The sequence below is a fragment of the Paramormyrops kingsleyae genome, chromosome 14, assembly GCF_048594095.1.
Source record: "Paramormyrops kingsleyae isolate MSU_618 chromosome 14, PKINGS_0.4, whole genome shotgun sequence".
Classification (NCBI taxonomy): domain Eukaryota; kingdom Metazoa; phylum Chordata; class Actinopteri; order Osteoglossiformes; family Mormyridae; genus Paramormyrops; species Paramormyrops kingsleyae.
Genome location: NC_132810.1, coordinates 17,164,748 through 17,190,616, shown reverse-complemented (window position 1 = coordinate 17,190,616; position 25,869 = coordinate 17,164,748). Strand labels below are relative to the sequence as shown.

Genomic DNA, 25,869 nt, shown 5'->3' with positions numbered 1-25,869 from the left:
AGGTTGGATGGACTGGCCCTGCCATGCCCAGGAAAGACAAAGCTGGGTCCGGACTGGGTGTCACCCTCCAGCTTATTACGACCCCCCCGCCCTATTCCCAATCAGGGGGCACATTTCTGAAGCTGAAACCTGCACATCATGAGCCCTTCCACCTACAGGACCTCCCAACATTTATAATACATTATGATAATCATCTGTGCTCTCATTAAATTGTATTAAGATAAAAACTACAAAAAAAGGCCCTTCAGAGTGTTTCTGCTGAGACAGTGACGAGAGTGGACAGCTCAGGGTGTACTCATTTACTCTCAACCTCAGGCCCTAATTGTCTTGTAGAGGCAGTTAATTGGACAGATAAAAAAAAAAAACAGGTTAGGGTGCTTAAGTGCTAAACAAGTGCCAATTAAATGTTCTCCCTACATGGAGAGGGACTCCAGCCCCTGAGGACCAGTGTAATGCCTCAGATCCCTACACCAACAACCAAGGCTGTCTACTATAAAATCAGGCTGAATCTGTCGCTTAAGGTGTTTCCAAGGGGTAGTGCACTCTGATTACTTGCCACTGATCCCATAATCACATTCATAGACAAAGAATGAAGTAGTTCAAGAAGTGGAAACTAAAACAAAACAAAAAAACAGCAAGAAAAAAAAAAAACACAGTCAAGATACATTATATGTTAATGGCAGAAGACCAGAGAACATTCCTCAGTCATAAAGTACTCTTCATTGTGAGCTGATGGTCATCTGATCCAATGATGGAGGAAGAAAGAATAAAAGTGAAGTCAGGGACATGTGCAGACCAGAGGGATTTAAAAAAATATAATTAAAAATTAAAAAGGCAGGAGAACAATTTAGTAAAATCATTACAGACATGTAGCTGGATATAAGGTGTTTATTATATTAAGGTCCACTGGGATCTCCCCAGAACTACCATCACCTCCACCGGACGACAGCGTGACACAACAGAACACAGTGTGCAAACCAGGGCGTCACACCTGGACAACTTTCATCTTTAAAAAAAATTATGATAATACAGCAGCTAACAGGACATAAGGGCCTATAAGAGCCAGGCGTTGCAGGAATGGAAGTGTCAGTAGAAGGTCACATGGCACGGCTGGGGAGAGAACACAGCAAAGAGTGACGAAAAGCAAATGAGGCTGATTTACTGATGGAGTTTTCTCCTTTTCCTCCTGGCACCATCCTGTTGTTTTCAGCTGTCAATAACTAATTTGGCCCAAGAGGCGACTAAAGCCCTCCTGGGGAGGCGAGGGCTCAGGGCTAGTTTCCACTCCTAATCTGGATGGAAAGTGGGGCGACTGATGAACTGGCCAGCCCCCCCCCCCCATGAGCTTCGGTCATCCTTGGCACAACAATCAGCCCCAGCAAGGTTATAAAGACCATATCATTAAACAGGGCGAGAAATGGGTGTTCTTCCAACAGCAAATAAAAGTACAGTTAAAAAATGTTATTGATAGACACGAGTGTCCGTGTACTGCATACACTATTGGATACCTGTGAGTATGTTGCTCAGGAGACGAGAAGGGCGTGTCTCTCTATGAGGCTGACATTGAGGTTCCTGGATTCTGAACCCAGAGGAGCAACGGGCTTCAGAGGTGGGTTGAGTGTCTTGAGACCTTGTCTTACCTTCCTCAGATATTAGCACACATGGTACTTTGTCCACAGGCAAACCAGGAGTTGCCAAGGTTACACAGCTTCTCCAACAGTGGTTCTGGGGGGTTAGTGATGAGTATCACTCAGATATTAGCTGTTTATTGAAACCCCCCCCCCCCTCCAGGAACATGAAAACATCATGATACACGCAAAATAAAACAGAGAGACAGGCTTTAAAAAGCTACCTAAATACTGGAGTCGTAAAAGAGAATCCAAAGAGAATACAATATTTGATACAGATAGCATTAATAGGAAACAACCTGAAGTATCACGGCTCATATATCACAGTCTGGCTGTGTTCTCATACTCTTATCCCACAAGAATGATCCTGACTGACAGATTTTCCCTTGAACCCTATGGATGAGCGATCGGTAATTGGATAGCACCTTAACTAAGCTTTTTACGCCTGATCTTCCAAGTAAACAGAAAGCCACACAGTGCAACCTGCCACCTCTACGTGCCCTAGTGCCATGAGCTGGAAGCCTGCTAGCCCATATTCCCCAGGTTTGTACGCAGCCCCGCTGTGCTAAGACAGAAACCTGATGCCAATCACAGTGCGGGTATTTATCTCTAGCGGATGCTGGGTTCTCTGCAGCTTGAGAGTCATGTGACAGTGCCAAATCAGCGAGATGCTACACAGCAGGCACTTGCTGTATTGCCAAACGCCCTTGGCTGGCTGATTCCCCCCCCCCCCCCCTTAGCTAGTCCAATAAATATATGCATATTCCTATGCATCATACAAAATTCCAAGATTAAAAACAAGCTGAGCAGCCTGAAATAACACCATAATCTGCTCCGTAGTGAAAGGATTTCCCCCCCCCCCAGATTTTCTCCGCTAAATATGCGCCAGTGAACACTCAATGGTTATGCAATAAAATCAGCTGTTGCCCAAAAAGAATTTAAATAGTGTGTTGACAAAGTGACGGACATACCAGACTGCATGCAAGTGTATTCTGGTTTCCATGGACACAGACGGGCAGCCCATACCATGGGCCAGTGCGTAGAGAGACGGAAAGATGGACAGACAGACAGGGCAGGTGGGAAAGAGAGAGAGCAGCACAATCAGCTGTGCACCAGGATCGTGAGGGAGAGATTCGCACTAGCTTCCCCGTTCCTTTGGACGCACCCCTGCCTCTCCCACCCTTTGGTATCCTACCCCATCAAAGCAACAAAGCACTCAGTGCTTGAAAGGCCTCAGATTAAGGGGAGCCATAACAGAACAGAGGGGGGCGCCACAGTACCAAGAGTGTCTCTTGAACTCCCACCCGTCAACTCAGTCCTCCTTCCCAGCAGCCACAGGTCTCAGCCCTGCCTCGCTGCTCCAGTGCCGGTGGCAGGCCATCTCCAGCAGCTCGAGCCCTCCTAGCGCCCTCTGCTGACCAATAAAGAACAGTGCCACAAGCAGCAGGTAGATGCGCAGCGGCGGCCAGAGCCAGAGACCCACGCAACACAGCCCGACGAAGGCATTCCAGTAGAGCAGAGAGGCGGCTTTGATCAGCAGCACTCGTGCAGCGGTCTTGCAGGGCGGCACGCGGCTGACACCCGGCGCGGCGTCGAAGCGCCTCGCGCCCATGTAAAAGTCGCGAAGCCGCTGCTCCTTCTCTGCCCAGCGCGCCTGGCACCAGGCCTGCAACTGCTCGGCAGAGTCGGGGAGCTCGGATGCCGGATACCGCTGCACATGGAAGTGGATCTCCTGGGGGAACTGGCCCAGTATAAGGTGGCGCTCCGTCTGTGGAATGTTCTCAGGGTAGGCCACAGTGATGTCGTGAACGGCATCCAGATTGTCTCCTGTTCGGATTGGAGGACAATTAAGGAGAGACATTTGTAGGTGGTAAAAACAGGCGTGCGCACAGTGCAGCTCAGGGCCTAGCGCATAACAATACACCGGTCTTGGCAGCTAGGCGGTTTGTTTGTCCCTTTATCAAATGGGCCTCTGCTGAGATAATCTCCAACATGCTGTTCATGCTGACAGACATACACAGATATGACATCTGGGGCATGCAGTGTGTAGAGCCCCCGGTGGAGAGGAGGGGTATGGCAGCTCACCCTAATCACTGGTAAACAGGGGAATAATTAAGGGTTTCATAATGTTTTTCTTAGGCATACTGCTGACTCCCCACCCATATGCGAGTTAATGGGATTTAGCTATGAAGCAGTTTGATGATGTGACCTCTGACCTTTGCGCAGCGTGTCCACAATGAAGGTGAATCCAGTGGTGCGGGGGTGCAGCACGTATTCGTATCTAGGCAGTCCATTCTTCTCGGCGAAGTCGTCGCTTCGTGCCCTGGTGTTCTCTGAGGGGAGGAGGGGCACATGGACTTTCATTGCCCAAAAACGGACTGGGTGTTTGCAGAATCCCATTGAAAGTGCATCTCTGTTTCACACGTGTTTGAAACAAACTCATTTAGTTAGGTAGGTTCAGCTGAAATACGATCCTCGTGGTGCCCAGCCATTATCGGAACGACCACGCCTGTAACATTAGACGCCGGACCTCCTCCCACTCCTTTGCCCGGTGTGGATCCTCGGCACGCGAAGCCACACGCGTGATTATGGGTGACGGCGCCTTGCACCTCCGCCGGCATTTACACCTGACGTCATTTCTTCCAGAGCCCACGATATGTTAAAGGCGGCTTAACGGAGCCTGCTGAGCGCCATAATGTTTCTCGGCGTCACGTGAGCTCTTTGCCTCCGGCAGGGTCAAGACATGACGACACGGGCCAGGCCTCACGTCTCGCCGAAAACAGAAGAGGATCAGCCCTGGGAGGATTAGCGACGTCACACTGCCAGAGTCGGGCCCAGCAAATCCCATAAGAGGATTGCACGCAACAGGAGGCTCTCAATACCATCCCACTCCTTCCAGGGCATCCTAGGATGCAGCGGGAATTTGAGTGTTCTTGGATATTCATACATCTGTCCAAGTTAATCCACCCCACTGTGTACAGATGCTCAGCAAGCCTGCCATTTTGTAAAGAACCAGAATGTGACAGGTTCACGTTTTGTTTTGGGTTTTTTTTTTTAAATGAAAGTGAGGGAAGTGAAAGGACGATGGTTCACCCAGAGGATGCAATACAGCTCATCACACCGTTTTCCTCCGGTAACTGCATCATCCGCAAAACTGGCAACTTCCCTTTCTGCGGCATGCTCACCAGTAAGGTCGGTGCCCTCTGGGAAGATGAGCAGCTGCAGGGGCTCGCGGATAGCACAGAAGTAGTCCAGCATGTCGCCCAAGTGTCTGCGATCCTGCTCCCAGCGACGCTGGATGAAAACAAAGCAGGCCACCTGCATGGCCCAGCCTGCGGGACACAGACAGGGCATCAGCCTCGGATGAGAAGCCAGGTCCGGGCAAGAACCCGCACCTCCAATGGGCTCCATAAACATCATCTTCGGCATCAGGCTGCTCAAATGCAATTTTACATACAATTCAAATAAACCTCCCTGCACTCTAAGGTGAGACAGCCAGGCCCCTTCAGTCTCTGAATGCTCTAGAACAGGGGTGGCCAATCTTATCCGCAAAGGGCCGGTGTGTATGTAGGGTTTTTGCTGCAACTCCCTAATTAGATTACTAATTAGAGGACTGATTGGCTGAAGAGTCCTCACACCTGGGTTTGAACAGCTGACCTAAAGGTTATCCCAAAAACCTGGCCAATCTTACCCCTTTGCGGGTAAGATTGGCCACCGCTGCTCTAGAACACTGTTTCACAACCAAGTCGGGGTCCCCAGAGAACCCACACTTCTGCATCCTCCCAGCTCCCAACACATCTGTACCAGGTATTTGGTGTCTTTGATTGGCTGGAAGCTGGGAGGGAACGTGGACTTTCCGGGTGTCCCAGCGGACTGGGATGAGAAACACTGGTGAGTTAAGGGAAACAAAGTCACATGGGGTCACTCACCAAACCCCGGCACCGCCTTCAGCGCCGCCTTCAGGCAGATCTTCTCCAGCCGCAGGTAGCTGTAGCGGAGCAAGCAGCACCATAGGAACATCCAGTCCAGGCGTGTCCTGTGATTCATGACGATGACGCTACGCTCGCCGGGGATGAAGCCATCGCCGGTGATCACCACCTTCACGCCGAACACCAACTCCAGCAGTGCCTAAGGAGGGTGCAGAACAGGCCACGTCAATGTCACGGTCATGGACAGCGTTTCCGCTGTAGACGCCCATAGACGGTGGATGAGGCGCGGGGTCTAAGTAGTTATTAGATCACAAGCACAACAGCCCACTTGGAATTTGGGCCCAAACACTGAGCTGTTAATTTTACCCTTCCCAGGCAGCACCATGAGGCAGAACATTCACTCGGATCACCTTTGAGGGAGTCGGGAGTAAGGGACAGACAGAAATATGAACAAGGCCAACATTCGGGTACATGGAGACAGAGGGAAGGGGCAAGACAAAGGAGGGGCCACCGCACCACGGGCAGCGTCAGCCAGGTGGCGACGATGCGATCCGTGAGCCAGCGGTACCAGGCCGGAGACAGTAGCATGAGTGGTAACACCGGGCCCAGCATGAACACGCTGCCGAAGAAACTGGTCAAGAAGAGCGTCGTCACGAAGTAGAGGCCCCGCGCCGACACCGCCATCGCCGTCTCTGAGGGACATGGAGGGAGGGAGGGTGTGAAGGAACGAGGAGAGGGGACACAGAGAGAGAGGGGACAAAAAGGAAGACAGAGACAGCGTTTTTAGACATGAGAAAGCAGCCGTGCCGCTCGCACATCCTGCGCAGTGGCTTCAAGGACGCTAAAAGCACAGCTGGATCGAGGCCCCGCTGCACTGACGCGAGATGAACAGACGCAAGGATGGCGAGGAACACCCGAGCACAGGAAGTCGGCAAACAACAACGGCGGTCACCCTACTCAGCGTCACCCCGACTGCGGCATTCACTTACCCCAGCACGAGACAAACAGAAACCACAAAATGCAGCACACGCCTGTGATGGGAAACAACTGGGGGGGGAGTACACAGACACAGACACAAACACAACACAACTCAAGCCATTTTCCCCTAACGAGAGCATAATGACAATCATCATTTCAATAGTTCTACGTCCTACCTGGATTTAATCGGACCCCACAACCGCCTAGTTACTCCTGGCTGACTTGGACAGAGCAGCGCAGGTAAACGGGACGCCAGCTACATAACCTGACACCTAGAACATCACTGAAACGCTACCAGAGCTCGCGAGGTCCATCACCTGAGCGGCACTCCAGCTTGGGGAGGAGGGGTTGTGAGGGGTGACTAAGCTCTGCGGATTCCTTCCAATCAGATTCTGTCCTCAGTGTTTGTCTAAGGTGACAGTTGCACTGTGGCTCACTCTCCGCTCCACAGGCCTAGCCACTCCCCCCACTTCGGCCCTTCCTGTGGACACGGCTGCCCATCTGCTGGGGCCCACACGATACTCTCACCTACTCCCTGCTGGTTACTCACTTCTTCCTCTCATCCAGAGAGCCCTTGAGGGGGGACGCCCCAAAAATGTTTTCCAACTTGCCTGCACCAACGCACACCCATCCTGCCCACCTGTGGGATCTGAGAGCTGTGGCAGACGTGTGCACACACTCGCTGACTCGCTAGCATGCACACACACACACACACACACACACACACACACGTTTTCCATTTCAGCGCCGAAACCATGCTGCAAACCACAGGAATCAATCAAAAGCTAACCAAGGAAACTCAGTGTTCAACCCCGCAGGACTGCATTTTTTCCGCCAACCTTGACATGTACACACTGCACAGCACTGCTGCCCAGCACAAAGTGGTGAACATGCTGCAAGTAACACGAAATGTGTCTTCCTTTCACTGTTTATTCAGCCTGAAATGGAGATGGCAGGCCGGCCAGCGCCACGTTCTAGAAGCTGCCCATCAGAGGCGTACTTAGAAGCAGATAACAGGGCCAATTACACAGCAACTCCGTAAGACTCCCTGTCAAAATGGCTCGGGGCGCTGACTGAAATCCAACCACACCTCAAGCCCACAACACAGAGAAATTCCACAAAATTACACACAGATTCAGAGCCAAGAAGTCATTCCGGTAAGTCGGACATGATAAAGCTGACAAATTAGGTAAAAAATAAACCAGCGCCTGCAGAAGTGAAAACAGACACGTCAACCATTAACAAGACACTTGTGCAGCATATTTCACCAACCAGTCACTGGAAGTCATGTGGGTGTCATGTTTCTGTGAGTTACGGTGAGATTCCATTCATTTTCCATACATGGGGAAAGAAGAACACCTATATGATTACAGGTAATGATGAAAAGGTCACAGGAGCTGAAGTCAGAAGAGGCATCAGCCTGTTTTTCTGAAATAAGCATGTTGTGTAATTGTTTTATGGAACAAATCTAATTTGGGACCTTCCCGAGGTGGGTGAGGCAAACAGCCACAGCTGCGCCAACCGTGCTCATCCACCCCTCCTCCACCATAAACCCTAAATGACCCAGGCGAGCTCATCTCCATCTCCTGCTTGAAAGCCTCGCCCCAGCCATAGATCTCCCAACCCGTGTCGTCGTCAGCATGACACAGCAGCTTCGTGCACCGCTGTAAAGTAGTTAATTCAGCACTTACGCCCCGGGTGGGAGTTTTTTTTAACGATGGAAAATATGAGGCGTGAGAGAGGTGAAGGACTCACTAACTCAGCACATTCATCTGAAGCCCCCCCAACCCCCACCCCGACCGACCCATCACACCTTCCCCCAACACACATATCTTCCCCAGGGACGGAACTCTCCCATCATGGGAAGGGCAAATGTGGACTGCCCACAATTCCCTGTGGATGAAAGCTGTCATGCGAACAAATTCGCACGATAACATCACCACCTGACACAAAACCAAGCAACTCCTTTGTCTTTTTCCACCCAGATACAGGTGTCAAATTTAACTTTTTGTGCCTTAATGCCATATACAATGTGAGAGTATAACGGAAGTTAATTACTATGATTAAGAGTACAATGCTAGGGCAAGACACCTTGTAAACCTTGCATCAGCACTCATGTGCTCACAGGTTTGTATCTGTCCACCACACCACCTGCTGCTACCACCCCCACCTCTTAATAAGCCCACAAACCTCACATATGCTTTTCTAATCAAGGTCACTCCGCACAAACGAGACTTTGTTGCATTCCTGTCTGTCTGGCCGTCTATTGGCTTCAGTCCTTCAAACCCTCTCAACCACCCACTTGAAGTTCAGTTTAGGAATCAGACACAATACCACCAAACACCCTAAGGAAACCACGCATCAGCCATCTGAAAATAAGCACAGGTCCCTGTTTTCTGTCTGTGCTCTTCCCATTGCAGACGTGACCGAAAAGCTGCAAGACAAGTGGAAAATAAAAAGGACTTCAACCTTGGGCTGTATCTCCCTGGCTAATCGCTGGCTTTAACAATCAAACCTGTTCACAGGAGACGGGGTGGGGAGAGACACCAACATCAACATTTTAATGACTTTTTCCATCGACTCTCCACAAAAGGTCAAACAAGAGTCTACGATGCACTTCACTGGCATGACTTTGCAAATAAATAAATAAATAAATAAACATCACTAGTACACTGGGTGCCTTTCATACAACTTTACACCATCCCAAATAGGACACTTTCTGCACAACGCACAAAAGTGACTGATTCCCAATACACCCATTAAAATACTGTATATATTCCTCTAATTATTTGTCCTCCCAGTGCTTAAAATGAGCATCACAGCACATGCCCTGGGCCACCATGTTTGTGTGTCCTGGCTGACTCTGCGACTATCGCTGTCAAAGGCTGAGGCGCACATTCCAGAGAGGGGTCTTGTCAACAAGCACTTGGGGGGGAGGGCTTGTGTCTGGACATATCTGTAACACTCAGCACTGAGATCTTATGCTAAACAGGGCATGTTGCCAGGAAACTTTCTCTAACTGGGGAGAGGGGTGTTGAAAAAATCAGTTTGCTCCATTGATTGGTCGGAAAAATTTTTTAACCAGCCATCACCTCTGTTTGCACAGGTCCACTGGGCGAGATTTACATTCAAATAAACAGCTGACTTCTCCGCCATCATCAACAGGCAAAGCATGCTGATGACCAACATGTAGATGTGCGCCTCCGCAGGGCCGCCACACCGATGCATCACAACTTCTGCTTCTCCAGCAACTACTTTTATTACTATGCATATCTGGTCCCCCTTAGACTTAATTAACAACATTATAAAGGTCTGCATTTAACTTGTATCATAAAATCCAAAATCCATTTTTAATCAAACAGGAATAGCATGACCTACATCTGCAAAACAAGTTTGCTCTCATATTACCACACTAGACAGCAAACCCAGATGCTGGATATTTTATACGGTTGAAATGGCCAATGACTGCCAATTAAGAGAGACCACCTCGGCACGCTCATCTCTGGTACTGTAAATGTGATAAGGCTGGAGGCTGCTTTAGTGAAACAAAGGTGTCTGCTTTGAAGAAGCAATGACACTATGGGTCAGATGTGGCAACATTCCAGTCATGAATCAGGTGCTAATTAACATACACCTGTAGGTATGTGACTTAAAGGCTGGAGATGAGTGGAAGTGAACCTAACCCTAAATCCAATGTGGGTGGGATCACCACATGCTGTCTGTCGCACCCTGGTCTTACCACTCTTCTATTATGTTAAACTGGGAGGCACTCACAAGTCCAGTTAAACAAGCCACTATGTTTCGCTTTGTTCAAGGAGAACGAGAGGAAGGGTTATTAGGTAGAAAGCACTGCTTAAGTTTAGACTTGCGTCTGATCCTGGAAGGGTACTGCGTGATGTTAATGGTATAGTGATACAGAAGTGAAAGAATGTACGCAGGCGGTGAGATGTAACGAACCATCTCCTCTGCAGCACCTAAATATGACCCGGTCAAGCATCTAGTACAACCTGTAACACGTGAGCCTTTGTATGGCCCCAAGCACAACGACGGTAATTAGTTTAGTAAACAATGAAGAGAAGCAATATACCCAACCCCATAGTTATCGAGTTGGGTTCCTGGGAGTGAAACCCACCGTGTATCACCATCTGGGCGCATTTTTGGTAGAACACTCATACGATGGTGGTAGTTATGATTGTTAGTGACATACACTCAAGCTGATGTTCCAGTCACGTTTCTGCCTACATGCGGCACAAAGTTTTCCTTTTAACACGACGGCCGGTTTCACGCACACACCAGCTTCCCAGGAAGCATTTTGCATGCGGCTTCTATCTGCATCCGACATGCAAAGGCGCCTCGAGCTGGCACGAGACAACGTCGCGCGTCGCTTAGCCACCTAGCAGCTAGACACACCGCTTAATTCCCTGGGAAATACGACATTCTCCATGTGACATAAGTAAATTACACTGTCTCGATAAGAATTTCCTCGGAAACATGTTCACCAAGCGCTGTTACCAGTTATACACCATAACAGAGAGGCCGCTAGCAGGGCTACAACACACATACCGAGAAGGCTAACGGGTGTTGGTGTAGCTTAGCTACTCAGTAACTAGCTATCCAACTACCAGTGGTACCAGAGGTGTTCCAGTAGTTTTGCGATCAACCAACAGGGCGAACATCCCCGCGAATAACATGTGGTCGGCCGGTATCACTCACCTGAGTGGCCGCGGCTAACCTTAGCGCGCTGGCTAAGCTTACAGGCGGGCTGCGACACGAGTCACAGCGCTAATGCAGACTGCTGGGGCACGGCGAGCTACATAGTTAACAGAAATTCCAACAGCATTCATGGCAGAAATAAAAACTTAGAAAGTCATATAAAAAATAGTCTTGCTTTAAGTAAGCTACAGCATGCCGGACCGGGATAAGCGGTAACAGTCCGTCACCACGGCGTCCCCGCGACCTCTCAACTCTACACTTTCACCCCGCTGGGCGCCGCCGAAAAGACAGCAGCCAGGGGGCGCTGTTCTGCGTGACCCCACCGCTAAAAAGAAGCCAATGAATTTGAGGTTCTCTGTTAGGGATGCCTGAAGGATTTCATCTAATAATCCTGTCCCGGTTTATGTGTGGATGGAGCATTTTAATGTATCCGCAATACGTGTGAAATGTACTATACTGTATGTATACCTGGGTTTGCGTGTCAGCTTTAAGTTACCCTGGCTTTTTCCGACATGACACTTGCTAAAGTGTAATGTATTCATAATATAGAGAAAAAAATATGATAATTTCAGACACCACAAAACATCCATAAATCCAGTTCTGATAACAAACAACACTGACTTCTTGTCTCCGCACATTTTTATGTTGATAGAAAAAAATATATATCTTGGGAACCACGTAATAGTTCCAGTTTGACGCTTCACGCTTTCAGATGACTTTTATACAGTTTCAGTGTTTTTTCCATAGAGTAGTTCGGGTGAAGGAAGGTTTGTAAAGGTGTATCTGTTCCATCTGACTGCATACACAAGCTTACCACTATGAGGTCCAGAGTCCTGTCCTCTATAAATAATGATATAGGTCGAAAACATCATCACCATCAAGCATGTGTGTGTGTGTGTGTGGCTGCACTAATGTGCAGAAGTTGCTGCTCATCGTGGCGTTAGTGATTTTGACGGAGGCCGCTGCTGTGCCCTGAGTGGCGGTCTCAAAGGGTCCTTGTGAATGTCCTGGACTCTGAGTGAATGTGTCAGGGCCGCTTAGTGTGAGTGGCCGCTTTAGATGGGGTCACAGCAGTGGGGACAGTGTCAGGGGACAGTGAAGAGGAGAGTAGGCAGTTTCAGCTGGGTGCCCTGTGTGTGACGGGGAGTGTGTTTATTTCTGTGTGTGCATCTGGGTATACAAACTTATTCGAGTGAGTTTGTGTGTCTGGACGTGTAGAACAATGCCTTTGCATTTATGTGTGTACGTCTAGATACAGAGCTGTCCATTTCACATCGTGGCTGTGGATATATATGAATCTACGTTTGCTTGTTTTTCACGTTTTAAGGATGCACAGTTTGAAAGTGTGTGATTTTTCAGTCTTGGACATCATATCTTGGGTGTATTTTAAAAGGGGTCTTGATAGTGTTTTAACGAGGCTTTTTTTGGAAAGAATCTGGGCTGGTTTATTGTTTTTAGACATTCCTCTGTCCGGCGACCTTTTCTTTTTTAGCAGAGAGCGGGAGGGAAACAGGAGGGGAGGACATTCAGGGATAATCCGTGTTTGGGGAAGAGGCTGTAAAAGAGGAGAGGAAGAGGGGGATGGAGAGAGAAACAGGATCAGAGGCCAGAAAGAGGGAGATTATTCCCTTAAAAAGCTCCCTGTTAATATATACATACATGCTTATCGTCTTCCGCTCCTTGTGGACTTTTCATTTAGTGTCTTTCTGAGTTAATCCACCTGTCGGCCCCGCACCCCCATCTCCTCACCCCCTGCCTTCCGCCTCGTTCTCTCGCTCCGTCTCAGTGTAATGCACAGTGATGTGCTTTTTCCACTGCGGGCTCCAGGCAGCCGGGATGGTAAAGGAGCAGATCAGCTGTCTATTTTTAAAGACGGCCAGCCGCGGTAGTGCAGAGGCCCATGGATTAGCACATTAACACATACAGGCGGACACACAATTGGGCACTAATCGGCACCAGCGCTCTCTGGAGCTGCACAACGGCCGAGATAAGGGGAGCACCACGTTTTTTTGGTGGGTTCCTTTGATACGGAACCGATGCGAGATCCTTGTCATGTATTTTCCAGTGTAAGAAAGTAAGCAAAGGATATCTCACCGGGGTACAGAGTAAAGCGGGCGTGTAAGGACGTCGGAGGGACGTCACTGCCATACACACTTTTCTAAGCGGGTGACTTCGGACCTATGGAAGGCCGTTCTGCTGTTCCAGGAACATTATAACATGGAACGTGATAAGATCCACGCTGCTGTGACCCTGACACCTGTTCCGCGTCCGCTTGCATGGTGCGCTGGTACGTCACGGCCTGACTATGCCGAAAGAGCGATCTTTGCCCTCTGCCGTATTCTCTAGATCCGCAGACTGATTAAGCCATCATGCTACAGGAGTGCTTCTAATCGGGGCGCGTAGCGTGCCGATGTTGGCTTTCATCTTCCGTCTTTCCATAACCCTCTCCTCTTAACGCCCTCCCGGCCCCTATTCCCGTGGGAGCCCCCTACTCTGTGCCCCGCCCCCCTGCCTCTCTCCAGCCTGCCAGTGGGTGCTGTCAGCAGTGTGGTTTTCACGTTACCCCTCTCTGGTCCTGAAATAAGTAAAGCCTCAGAACCCGTTCTCCCTGTCCTGGGAGCTCTGCTTTCTCCTCAAACACCAAGGACCCTGGGAACAGAATCTTTCCCTTACGCAGTTGGCATCATACTCACACTCGACCACAAGCACACAGCCGGGGGCGGGGGGCTGGGGGGGGAGGATGCTTTGGCCTCTCATCTGTCCTCAACAAAAAAAAAAATTTATGAGGTCAAAATTCAGAATATATTCAGCACATTCATTTAATGGCGAGACTGTAGTTCAGAGATACAATATAAGCAAATGTGTGCCAAAAGTAAAAACAGAACATCGTTTGTACATTTCCCGACCTTATGGCTGATGCTGAGGCTGCAGCTGGTAAGTTCTATTTCACTGACAGAGCGAAAAGCAGGTGTGTGTGAGAGATGGGCTTAGATATCTGCAATTCAGGGATCATTTTCCGCTGCGTAATTCCAGTCTTGCAGGCTTTAAGATACTCATTAAATAACCATTAATCATTTCTGGATTTTTGTTTTCTTCATCGGAAAATACATTTAAAAGGTCTAAATAGAAATACCCGGAACAGGACGCTGTCAGATGTGTTACGTCTTCATTATAGACCAGGAATGTTCTGGAATGAAAACAGCCACAGTGTTAAGACCCAGGGTGTAGGGGCGCGGGGTGGAGGGGGTGGAGTGCATGTCAGTGTGTTAGTGTATGCTTTTAGAACACGGGTGGGGGGGGGGGGGAGGGATGTAGAGGACAGGCTATGCTGGCGAGCCCCTGGTCCAGGGCAGATTGTTTCCATCGGAAAGAATTTGGGGAATGAGCGTGAAGAGCTATCAGAGGCAGCGGGCTGGAGGCGCTGCAACGGCGAGCTCCAAACGCACAAGATGCGGAGCACGGCGGATGTCGCTCAGTCAAGGGGGCGCCGTCTGCTCTATCTCTACGAGGACATTATTGAGGAGTGAGACTGACGACCTCTGCGATAAAACTAAAACAGTCCCAGTTAGACGTGGCTCACTGCGGAGCCAAGAGTGTCCTGTTCTCCCCGTGTCTGTCATCACTATTCAAGCCTGTAATGAACCACAGTCCAGCAAACGCCTATTGCTCTGCAGAAAAGCACTGTAGCGGAGAATTACCATGGAGCTTGATGATGATGTCATTGTTACATTGGCATTCTAATACTCTTTCCAAATGATCCTTGTCTCAGGAACAGGTTTTAATCCATTTACAGACCAGAGACCTGTTCATGGGATTATTTGCATCCGGTGCATCTACTGAAGGGTACTACGGTGGGCCTCCTTAGTGCTTCATGTGCTTGACCACTGCACCCCCTCCTGAATGATGTCCCCATACAGACAGGATGGTCTGATCTGGAATGATTGACCCAAACCTACAGAAGAACACTCTCAGACTCTATTAACTCTGGCTTCAGCAGCTGGATTTGGGGCAGACTCACTAGCCACGCGTCTGCAGCTGCTCATAGTGACTCTTCATGAGATCAAGAGATAACTGAAAGTCTCCCAAGGGAGTCTTCCACCTGCAGGCCCTTCCCTAACATCCATCTGTGTAATAATAACTCCTTGCACGCAGTTTTTCCAGGAAGTTTGGGAATGTGATCCCATTGTCCCTCTTCCCGGAACGGCGTCCAGGATCTCACGAATGCCATGTCACAGCCGATCAGGGACCCTTGCTCCCTGACTTTGACTGACGCTTCTGCGGGGCATGTGGGCTTATCTAGGATGAACCCCACTAAGAGGGTATGGATGATGGAGGGGGGTGGGAGAGCAAGGTCAAGCCCCTGCGTGGGTCAGTGTGAGACTCATGTTGGCATTCTAATACCTGCAACACATCCCATCCACAAGCCCACAGGCTCATCGGCACGAAGATGCTCTGCACCCATTTAAATTAAAAAAAATTTTTTTTTCTAAACGTATCAATGCAGGGGGGCTGAAATGGATCCACCCTAACGACGCTACATGCCGTGAGACCTCCGGCTCATGCAGACTCCAAGGGGCCAGGACCGCAAACATCCCCAGAGAGCATCAACCATTTTGGGTTACTCGTTACAGCACGCAGGCACTGAGCTAGACGCCCCAAACGAGCGCTCAATCGAGGTCCTCGGGGCCCATGGGCCAGTGAGGAGGGAACCAAGCACAAACGTGCAGGTAGAAAATCGACCAGGTCAATCTTTATAAACTGTAGTCAAATCCATACCAATTATAGAAACCGCCCCCCCGCCCGGACGTCGATTAAAACTTTCGTTTATGACAAGATGAATAGCTTAAAAAAATTGTGCCATATAACAAGTGATGTGCATGGGGGGGGGGGGGCAGTTGTTTAAAAATTTTTTAAAAGAAAAACAGGTCAGACCTTAGTGAGGGGGGTTAAACAGGAAGTCAAACTTGTGCAACTATTTATACACATGGGGAGGAAGGCAGCTCTGGGCGGTGCGGCAGGAAGCGAATGCGTGCAGCTTTCAGTTTGCAAATCTGCGCGTTTTGAGGGATTGCAAGCACACGAGGGAGAAAAACAAAAGCCCGGCACTTTTCCGATGCACGAGGATGAGGAATCATCACTGTCTTCACGATCACGTGCTCCAGGTCCCACCAAAACAGACAGACACAGGCGACAGGAAACGCACTTTAAAAATGTTTATTTACAACCTCTGCACTCAGGACAGAGAATGAGGTCTAAGTACAAAAACAAAAAAGGAGAAAAAAAAACTTGCTGAATCTCCCTGAGCTTTACAGAATCAAAGAGAAAGATGAGACTACGTGTGGGAGCAGAGAGAGAAAGAGAGAGAGAGAGAGAGAGAGAGAGAGGAGTGGACAGTGAGGAGGACTGAGGTTTGTTTTGGAGAAATGCAGGAGCTGTATGCTCAAGAGACACAAATCATATTCAGTACGTGAAAGGAACCACAAATGCAAGGAGATGCACGAGCATCACATCTCATTACATTCCTTAATCTAACCCCCCCATCCTCCTGAAGCCATGGGACCCTCACAGACCATCTGTCCAATCATCTTCCATCAACCATCTCTCTTTTTTTGCAATGGGGAAAAAGGCGTTCGCACCAGCCCGCTCCTCTCAAATGTCTGGCTGCGCCATTAAAACTGGCCTGATCCTTTCAGATCTCTGGCTGCATTTAACTGGACCCTGGCTTGATTTCCTGCACCTGCCACCCCTTTCCAACCCAGTAAATCAAGTCGCGAGGAGGGATGCAAAAATAAAAAGCAGTAAAATTCCACCCCCTCGTGTTTATTTTAATGCGACTTGAACCCGGTGTCAGTGGAGACTGACCTCGCTGACTTCAGCTGAGGACACGGCTGAGGAGCACGGCGATGACGGTGACATTGCTGAAGAGCTGCATCGTATAGCTGCATGGCATCAGGAGGCAGACTGCCCAGCGACGGCGTAAGGGAGCGGCTCTGTGCCAACAGGCTGCCCTCGCCCTACGATGTCGTGGTTGACATTTGTTTGGCTTATTTTTTCTCTCTCTCTACCCATATCGCTCGTGGGAGAATTACACGTCAGGAAAACATGAACCCATCGGGAAACTATGCGTGGTATCGGGCACGTAAGGGCCAACGATGCACTGCTCAGTCACAGATGGACCAGCTGATGACAGGCCAGTCCAGAGGTCTGCCGCGGCGTGGTGATGGTACGATTCACCATGCAATGTCCTCTTAATACCCTTAACTGGTTAGGACCATCTCTCACACCACAGTCACAACCGTGCAAAAACAAGAATGCCCACCCCCATCCACGCCGAACACGAACAATAAACTTATGAACTGGCTCTGGAATCCATAAAACAATGACAGTAATTCGATTCAAACACATATGCAGTATGAAGATACGGGGAAAAAAAACAGAAAAGAAAAATAATACATTTCCCCATGTACGCCACCACAGCATTGAATGTCCGGCCCAGTCCGTTGCTCTGATGTCATGTGACAGTCATGTGACAGTCATGTGACTGCCGACAGTCCCTGCCTGTGTTGCAGGGCCGTTGCACTGGCGATCCGTGGTCATGAGACACAGTAGCCGTGGGATTATGGGGCAGAGCGTGTGCGTGTGTGGGCGGGCGCGTGCCTGCGTGCATGGGGGAGGGGGGGGGGGGTAATGATGAAGGCCCCTATGAGCCCCATGGACAGCACCCTAACGCAGAGCCTTAAAGCGATGCTGTGCTGTGTCTCTGGAGATGCTGGGCGAGTCGCCGTTCTCCAAAGTGTCAGTTTAGCTTTGTGCAGTAAGTCCCGCCCTCCAGTGCCTCCGGACGGTGATCATGACAAGTCTGTGCATGTGTGTAGCCGCCCCCACCCCCGCCGGCCCGCCGGCCCGCCGGGCGCCCCTAATGCTGCGAGTCCGGTCCCGGCTGTCCGCTCTGCTCCTCGAGGTCCTCTTCTTCCTCCTCCTCCTCTTCCTCCTCCACTTCGCTGACCAGGAACTCCTCCGGGGGCCAGCGCAGCTCCCCGCTCTCCACCTCGCCCTCTGTCGGCTCCACCACGATGGACGGCAGCCTGTCCTTCAGTTTGCAGCTGCGGTCGAAGTCTGACGGGTCCGGAAAGATCTGCAGGGGAAGGGGGGGCAGTCAGGCCACAGGTGAAATGGTGCCCCCCCCCAGATTACTGAGAGCACAGAGCATATTTCTGCTAGCGGCACTAACATTGATGTTATGCTGACTTAATGTCATGAGAGCAACTAGGGCTGTATTCGTACTGAAAGTACGGACATTAATAGGAGGTAAAAACTTCATAACTAACGGTAAGATATGAACAGTGAAAACAAGATGCTTAAGATGGTTTTTGGGGGGCTGTTGGGGGGGCCACAGCTCAGACAAAAGCCCCCGAGGGAAGCATCCTCTCATCAAAGCATGATTCCTGAAGTTTCCATCAGAACCACGGTTTGAACTGAAATACCGAAGATGGCTCCACCCCCAAAACCTCCAGGTCATGTGACCTCGGATGCACCTTTAGCCAGCGCCAAGGGAAAGGGGTGACGCTATGGACTGTTCCTTCTGCTGTTATCGGGAAAAGCTATTTTTAAGCATGCATATTTCGGAAGGGGGGGGGGGGGGGTTGAGATCGCAGCCTGGGAACAGGGCTGAGTGGGAAGCGAGCATGAGGCCAGTGTCCCGCTGCGAGAGGGAGGGGGAAGAGCCCGCGTCCCTGAAGTGGGGTCAATGACCCCCCCACCCTGCCCTGTCAGGACTTCCTAGAGCAGGAACAGAACTCCAGAGGTACCAAGAAACATTCCAACAAGCCATAGATCATGACAGAGGCTTGGTTAAAAATTAGAGGAGGGGGGTCATGCTGAAACGGGGAGGCACACCATAGGAAGGTCTTGCAGGGTGGAGGAAGTGGCAGGCAACCACACAGCTGCACCGAGGCGGGGGGGGGGGGGGGGGGGCATGTATGCACGGGGAGCACAGCTGCATGAGCGAAGCATCTCCTACAGACACAGACCCAGGTTTTATTGCAGAAAGGCAACTCACACACTTAGCTAACGATTTCTAACACCCCCCCCCCATCAAGGTGGTTTTTGCATATTCATGGCCTGGCTCTGTGATGTACGAATCTGTCTGTGTCCAGAACATTGCTGGTTTGAATTCCACGGCCAGCAGAGTAATGGTAAGAATGTCGGGGCCTAGACCAAGGACCCCAACCGCTTCGGGGAGAGCGGGAACGGCCCCATCTGCATTCCCATGTTCAAGCGGCTATTAAAGTATCATCGTGCCCAGACGCCTTTTGTAAAGTGTGTTTGCAGGCACATGTCCTTGTGTCACCTGTGTGACTCGCCCCCCACCTCCCCAAGCTCAGGCCACCCCCCCAAGCTCAGGCCACCCCATGTGCCACCGCAGGTGTCCACTCTACTGCCGTCCCTCTGCACAGCCAGGAAGAAAAGAAAAAACACCAAATCAAACAAACTCCCTTAAGCGTTCAGAAGAAACACAGGGCTTTCAGTGCTGGAGATCTTTCTGGACTGTGGCACTGTCCCCCCTCCATATCTGTGCCTCCCAGACCTCCTCGCTGGGGGAGGCAAACGGCCGGACAAGGCCCCCCTCCCACTACCACGAGACAGGTCAACCCCCCGCCCTCACTCACCCCCTACCTGACTGAATATTTGTAAGGCTATGAGTCAGTGAGCTACCCCAGCCCCCCCCCCCCCCCCCGATGCACAGAGCTGTGACCCCATGTGACCCAGGGGGGCAGCTGAGCCTCACCCTGGTAAATATTGCAGACATGCATGGCAGACACATGCAGACAGACGCAGACAGACGCAGACAGACGCAGACAGACGCAGACAGACATTCCCGGTCTCCCCCGCGGTACCTGGTAGGAGAGCCGGTCCTTGCTGGGATTCAGGCGAATATCCTCCATGGCGGTGCCGGTGATCATCACTTCGGTCATGTCTCGGCAGGGCACAAACACGGAGCTGGATCCGGAGCAGGAGGGGAGAGAGAGGCGCAGATCAGCCCACCACTGTGCACTGACAACACCGAAACTTTACAGCTAATCATCAACGTCACGATAAGCCCATACCAGGAAACAGCCAAAACTGAATCAAGGTGCTGTGCTGTAACCCTGGGCAACGAGGGCGGTGGGCTCCATTTAACCAAGAAACCTCAGTCTGTTGTTACGCCACGGCCGTGCTTATCAGACAGTACATCCTTAACCTCAGGGAGGCTCTACGTTGCCTCTTAATCTCAAATAAAGGGCTCAGGCCCTCAGACGAGGCCCCCGCCTTGGTCAATGCGCCGGACTGGTGGGGGACCACAGACGCGTGCTCTGTCCGTTTCCCGTTGGGCTGGGGGTCTGTGGAGAAGCTCTGCAGCACAGTTACCGTGGTGAGGACCACTTGGCATAGCACGTGCGCGGTTCCGAATGCAGTAAACTGTGTCACAGTGGTACGGCAGTCATTGTGAAAGTGCGTCGTGGGCGTGCTAATTAGGGAGCATGCAACCTTGCACAAACATGGCAGCAGAAACACCGCTGCAGCCCCTCTGCTCCCCAGGGCCTTCAGAAACCCATCGGGCTTCAGCATCTAAGTGAGGAATGAGCTCATCCCAGCATGCACAGGTGCACTTCCTGCACAGTATGACAGCCCCATTGCAGGCGTGAGATTTATGGCTGCCTGTCGTGTTCCAGTCACCTGGATCCGACTGGCAGTGATACTGAACCAAGGTCTGCTTGAGCCTAAACTCTATGCATGCTATGTAAACCAATCCCCCAGGACCCAACAACAAGGTCTGTAGTCATTCTCTCAAACAGCAGCATGCAAGCAGAGAGTCTTCCATTTGCGTTATAATCACCAAACACACTGGATGATCCTCCCAGAAGATGCTGACATTTATATTGATTTAGCAGACGCTTTCATCCAGAGTGACGCACATTTCTTTTTTTAAGAGAGCTGGTCCGGCCAATCCAGAGGGCAGCTGGGGGTCAAGGAGCTTGCTCTAGGGCCCAGTGGTGACATCACTCTGCCGACCCTGAGATCTGAATGACCCCCAGGAGAGAGAGTGTAGCCAAGACTAAACGGCACCCCTAGATATGTGCGGAGGTAAAGGCCATAGAGGAGGGCATGTGTGGGAGTGAGTCTTAGGGCTGCCACGGAAAGAGAAAAAAAGGGTTTCCATGCTGCCAGGGTCATGTGACCCATCTGGCTCAGCAGAAGTCAATCCCCGTACGCCCACGACAGAAGGCGAGCGTGCTCACACTCGCGGAGGGCGGACCATCTCATGGAAAACAAGAAGAGACCGTCTTGGGCACCTCAAATCTTGCTATGGCCTCCTCCACCACGCCATTGGTCAGCTTTGGTCATGTGTCAGCCCCACCGAGACCACCTTCACAGAGAACTATTTCCGCATAGCGACACGGCTTCTAAAACATAAACATAGAACAGAGGCCATATGCAGGTCTCAGTCGTTTCCCCCAAACGCGGACGTTCCCCCCGTCTGAAAGGCCCGAGCTCTACTGACACAATTCTGAGAAAAGCACGGGAATTTCCCCCAGTGCGCGACCTACCAAAACACCGCGTTTCCATGGCGGCTCGCTTTCTCGAAATTGTATGTGTCGCTAATCCTTGTGGTTTGACAGAAATGAATTTAAATGCAGGCAGTATCTCCAACATTAGATTAACATGCTACATTTACGGTCAATCCATGCAAATTACCCAGTCCAAAACCTTTTCGACTGCAACAATGAGCTTTAGAATGCTGATGAATAATCATAGACGGACCCAGCCAAAAGTCTGTGTTCCTTTTTTGCAGACTTCTTTGTATGTCATATTAGTTTTACATACAATTGTAATCCTTCCTGTACCGAAATTTCCTGCATTACTAATTCAATTTTTTTTTCTAACCATTATTACAGCACTGCTGGACCAAATGTATTACACAAAGACCCAAAAGAGTGGGCCATAGCTTATTCCACAACCAATCAGAAGGGGGCTCCGCAGAGCACACGTTGCATCAATCAATCAATCCTTTTTTCAGGCCAGCGGAAGGCTGAGAGTCAAACTTTCAATAAGGTCACACATGTCCACTTATGGACTGCGAACCACCTACCCTCCTTTAGATAAACTGGAAGTCTGAATAGCTCCCCTTGTTGCATTTTCAGCATTTGTTTTGCGGTCAGAACAATAGCTGGAAATATAAAAATATAAACAAACTGTAGGATATGGAAAAGATGAAAAATAAATGTCGACATTAGTCAGACAGAGAGAGGAGGAGCCTCAGAAAGTCCCGTCAGCTGAAATATGCTGAGGAGGGGTCCGAAAGATAAACAGGGAGCATCGGCAGTCATATTTCAGCTTGGGCTTCGTGTAAACATCCTGCGCAGCTAAGAATAACAGAATATCGAGCTAATAAAACCAAAGGGTGCTGTGGAGATCAAAAGGAAGCTGGAACAGGCCATGTGATCGCCGCCATTTTGAAAGCGGTTACTGTTGGGGTGCATTACGGTCCACGGAGGCCACGGAGGGGGCACACATAGGAGTCGCAAGCAAAATTTCAGTTTGAACAAACGTTTTATGAGCCTGGCAAATCCCAGCTCACTGGGAACAAAAACAGTTGCAGCATCATGGTAGTGGGTGGGGGGGGGGGGGGTGATGATAATTCCCTCCACATTGGCTCCTCCCACCCCCCACCACGGCCCTAGGGCAGTTCAGATATGGGCAACCATTCTATGAAAGTTCTGGCCAGACTAGGAGGTGAGCTAGCGTTCAGACCTTCTGTAACGGAACGGGCTAGCTTTTGCAGGGGATTCTGGGTAGGCCCCTTGCTCCTGCCTGATGCAATTAGGCCTTAGTTACCAGTTACCAGTAGTGATTTACGGCAGACAGCGGCGCCGGTAGGTCAAAAAGGATGTCACCACCTGGCATAATGACTCGAGGCCCCCCACAATGACAGAGGGGGGGGTTGCAGGGCTGTGGCCCCTGCTGATTAGTGTCAGCTTGCAGGTGACTCTTAGGTCAAGTCTGCAATGGGGGGGGGGTTAGTTAGGGGCAGAAGAAGTTACGTCTGCATGTGGTTACAAACATACTGCCATATGAAGGACTTTCAGGAATGGCTGGTTTAAATGCAACCACATGCAGACAGCCTCACTATGCAGAGAGTGGGGTGTAGTGTGGGGGAGGGATTTGGGGGGTCCAGCCTGCTGGAGGCAGCGGACCAAACATTGGGTGGGGGGGACTCATGAAAGCAGGCTCTAGCGGCATTTATGTTCAAGCAGCAAAAACAAGAACACCCCCCCCCCCCCCCAACCCAGCATCACAAAATCCCCCAACAGCAACTCACCGCCACTTTCTGAGGGTGACAAATGAGATCAACTCTCAAGGAGGAAAGGAGGTTGAGCATTGCTTCCTGGGGGTGGGATCTATGAACCAAACCCCCCCACCCCCGATCCAATGCAGATAATGACCACATCGGCGGCAGTCTGCACTCAGCAGTGTCTGCTCAGAGGCTCTGACCGGGCCCTCTCCTGCATGGCCGGCTGACTATAACGGTCGTGTATGCCACAGATCGCGGACTGCCCAACCCAAGGTCAGGCCGCCTGAAACCGCTTGACGGCTAATTAGCTTTCTAAGGATGGCAGGGAGCACAAAGGGAGGACGCTGGCTGGAGAGCAGCGGGGAGCTTATCTGAGAGCCTGAGGGGCTTTGCTGTTGAACCCTTGAGCGAGATACTTAAACTCCAGTTAAATTTTCAAAATCTGTGAATCTCTTTGTATAAAATGAGGAAGAAAGGCAGAGCAGGGAACTATTACCGGGGGGGGGGGAAGGGGGGGTAGGGGGGGGTGAAGGTTTCCTTTCACCAGACTCAACCTAAACGTCACCTAACCCCCAAGCAGCAAGTGCCACAAAGCAGAGCCCCCAAAGTGCCCTGTCACACGATGTACCTTCAGCTGTTTGCCAAACATCCAGACAAGCATCAGACCCCATGGTTGATAGGCTTTGCGGTGCCCAGACCATGAGAACATTTAGACATTCCCCAGCAGCTGTGGAAACAGCAGATACAAAGCCCAGGGGAACCTCACAAGTGTCACCTCAGCCTAACAGCTCGAACACTCCACTCAAACACCTCAAGCTCCTTTACCTTTTCCGGTCAAGGCCAGAAGAAAACAGGATTTGACAAAATTAAAAATCGTTTTTTTTTTTAATCAAACATGACCAATGACTTTCCATTTCTTTAAAGCCAGTGAAAGTGAAAACTACAGAAGTAGAGAAGTGGCTGGGTGGAACAAAGGTGTATCACAATAATGTCAAACTACCAAAATAGCCAAGCAGTTCCATTCTGACTCAACGGTGCGCCAAACGCCGCTTTATGCTGAAAAGAGCTTCCATTACCAATAAGTGACAGGAAGACGATGACATGCATGCACTCTAATTCAAATACAGGTTGTAGTTCGGTCGTTTCTGAGAAGGATCGGAATTGAGCACATTTATAATAACTTAACAGATTAAGAACTCCGCTGAAAGGCAGCATCTGACATCGCCTAATATTTATAAAACAGTGTTCTGGACACATGAAATACGTGTCACTTTGACATAAAAATACATACGCACTATCCCCATCAGGTCCATCGCCGTACTGCTGAAATGTTTCTGAATATTAATTAAACTCTTTCCTGGAAACTATAATTCACGGCGCTAATGATTTGATTGGGATATGAAGACGACGATAAATGGGTTTGTCCTCCTTCCAGACTAATTTGAACACGACATGAGCAAGAACATGCACGACTGCATTTCCTTTTAAACGAAGATTAATGTGCCTGGTATATGAAAATTTCCAAAATACCACTACTTCTCCCATTTCATTAAAGACAAAGGTCAGCTCGAGGACATCAACTCCATAACAGTATGCTGCATAAACATGAAGGACCATGCGCGACGCTCTAGGGACCTGTGATTGCCAAATATCAGATCCGCAGTTCTTTCCCTCAAAGAAAACGAAATTAACGCACGCAGGGAGCCACCTCTGACATACAAACAGACAGTAGAGAGTATAATTAACACTGCACACGAGGAACGGATACTCACCAGTATACTTGATGATAATAAACAGACATGAATTCACACTTGCAGATAATTTAGTTTACTACGGGAAACCTCCTTTTTCTTTTTCCTCCCAGATTATACGCAGACGTCGCCCGTTACTCTCCAACAGCGTTCCTAAACACCACAAAGACGCAAGCGCTGACAGCACTGAAAACCGGCACTGAAGACTGGCACCTCAGAGTAGCGCTGCCGTCGGCGGACGCGCGAATATATAGTAGAGGCGTAGCCTCACGCGCCAGACACGCCTCCCTCCGCACGCTTCTGCAAATTCTTCAATGGCAGGGAATCTTTTCAGGGTAACCCGTGGGCCAATCACACGGCGCCGTGGCCAGCCGCCAGTGACGACAGGAATCGAACACAGAATTCATTGGCTAGGGACGCGAGCACCGCATCATACGCACGATGAGACCCCCATTCAGCTTTGCTTACGCGACATATCAGACCCAGAGAGCCGTGAAGAGCTTCATTGGCCCTTTAAATCTGCATACTGTGTAGCT

General features: G+C 50.2%; 2 protein-coding genes across 3 annotated transcripts; both read right to left on the bottom strand.

The window, feature by feature from the left end:
• Positions 1-874: 874 nt before the first annotated feature.
• lclat1 (lysocardiolipin acyltransferase 1) lies at positions 875-11,532 on the bottom strand. Of its 2 annotated transcripts, XM_023793276.2 has the most exons (6): positions 11,249-11,532; positions 6,074-6,249; positions 5,558-5,756; positions 4,814-4,960; positions 3,845-3,961; positions 875-3,455 (listed from the first exon to the last, which is right to left on the bottom strand). In XM_023793276.2, exons 2-6 carry the CDS (start codon positions 6,239-6,241, stop codon positions 2,941-2,943), a joined length of 1,146 nt encoding a protein of 381 aa, XP_023649044.1. In that variant the 5' UTR covers positions 6,242-6,249; positions 11,249-11,532; the 3' UTR covers positions 875-2,940. The 2 variants fall into 2 exon arrangements, with proteins under 2 accessions (XP_023649044.1, XP_023649054.1); XM_023793286.2 differs by lacking the exon at positions 6,074-6,249.
• Positions 11,533-16,446: 4,914 nt separating this feature from the next.
• Positions 16,447-25,567, bottom strand: lbh (LBH regulator of WNT signaling pathway). Its single transcript, XM_072698720.1, has 3 exons — positions 25,355-25,567; positions 20,146-20,248; positions 16,447-18,383 (listed from the first exon to the last, which is right to left on the bottom strand). The coding sequence occupies exons 1-3, from the start codon at positions 25,381-25,383 to the stop codon at positions 18,165-18,167; spliced, it is 351 nt and encodes a 116-aa protein (XP_072554821.1). The 5' UTR covers positions 25,384-25,567; the 3' UTR covers positions 16,447-18,164.
• Positions 25,568-25,869: the final 302 nt, after the last annotated feature.

Excerpts from the sequence above, each read along its gene's own strand:
- lbh (XM_072698720.1), bottom strand. The coding sequence starts at position 25,383 with ATGTCTGTTTATTATCATCAAGTATACTG. Across the intron at positions 20,249-25,354 it reads TATTATCATCAAGTATACTG|CTCCGTGTTTGTGCCCTGCC; the intron begins GTGAGTATCCGT and ends CTCCGGATCCAG. Across the intron at positions 18,384-20,145 it reads AGGACCGGCTCTCCTACCAG|ATCTTTCCGGACCCGTCAGA; the intron begins GTACCGCGGGGG and ends CTTCCCCTGCAG.
- lclat1 (XM_023793276.2), bottom strand. The coding sequence starts at position 6,241 with ATGGCGGTGTCGGCGCGGGGCCTCTACTTCGTGACGACGCTCTTCTTG. Across the intron at positions 4,961-5,557 it reads GAAGGCGGTGCCGGGGTTTG|GCTGGGCCATGCAGGTGGCC; the intron begins GTGAGTGACCCC and ends TGTGTCCCGCAG. Across the intron at positions 3,456-3,844 it reads TGTGGACACGCTGCGCAAAG|GAGACAATCTGGATGCCGTT; the intron begins GTCAGAGGTCAC and ends CAATCCGAACAG.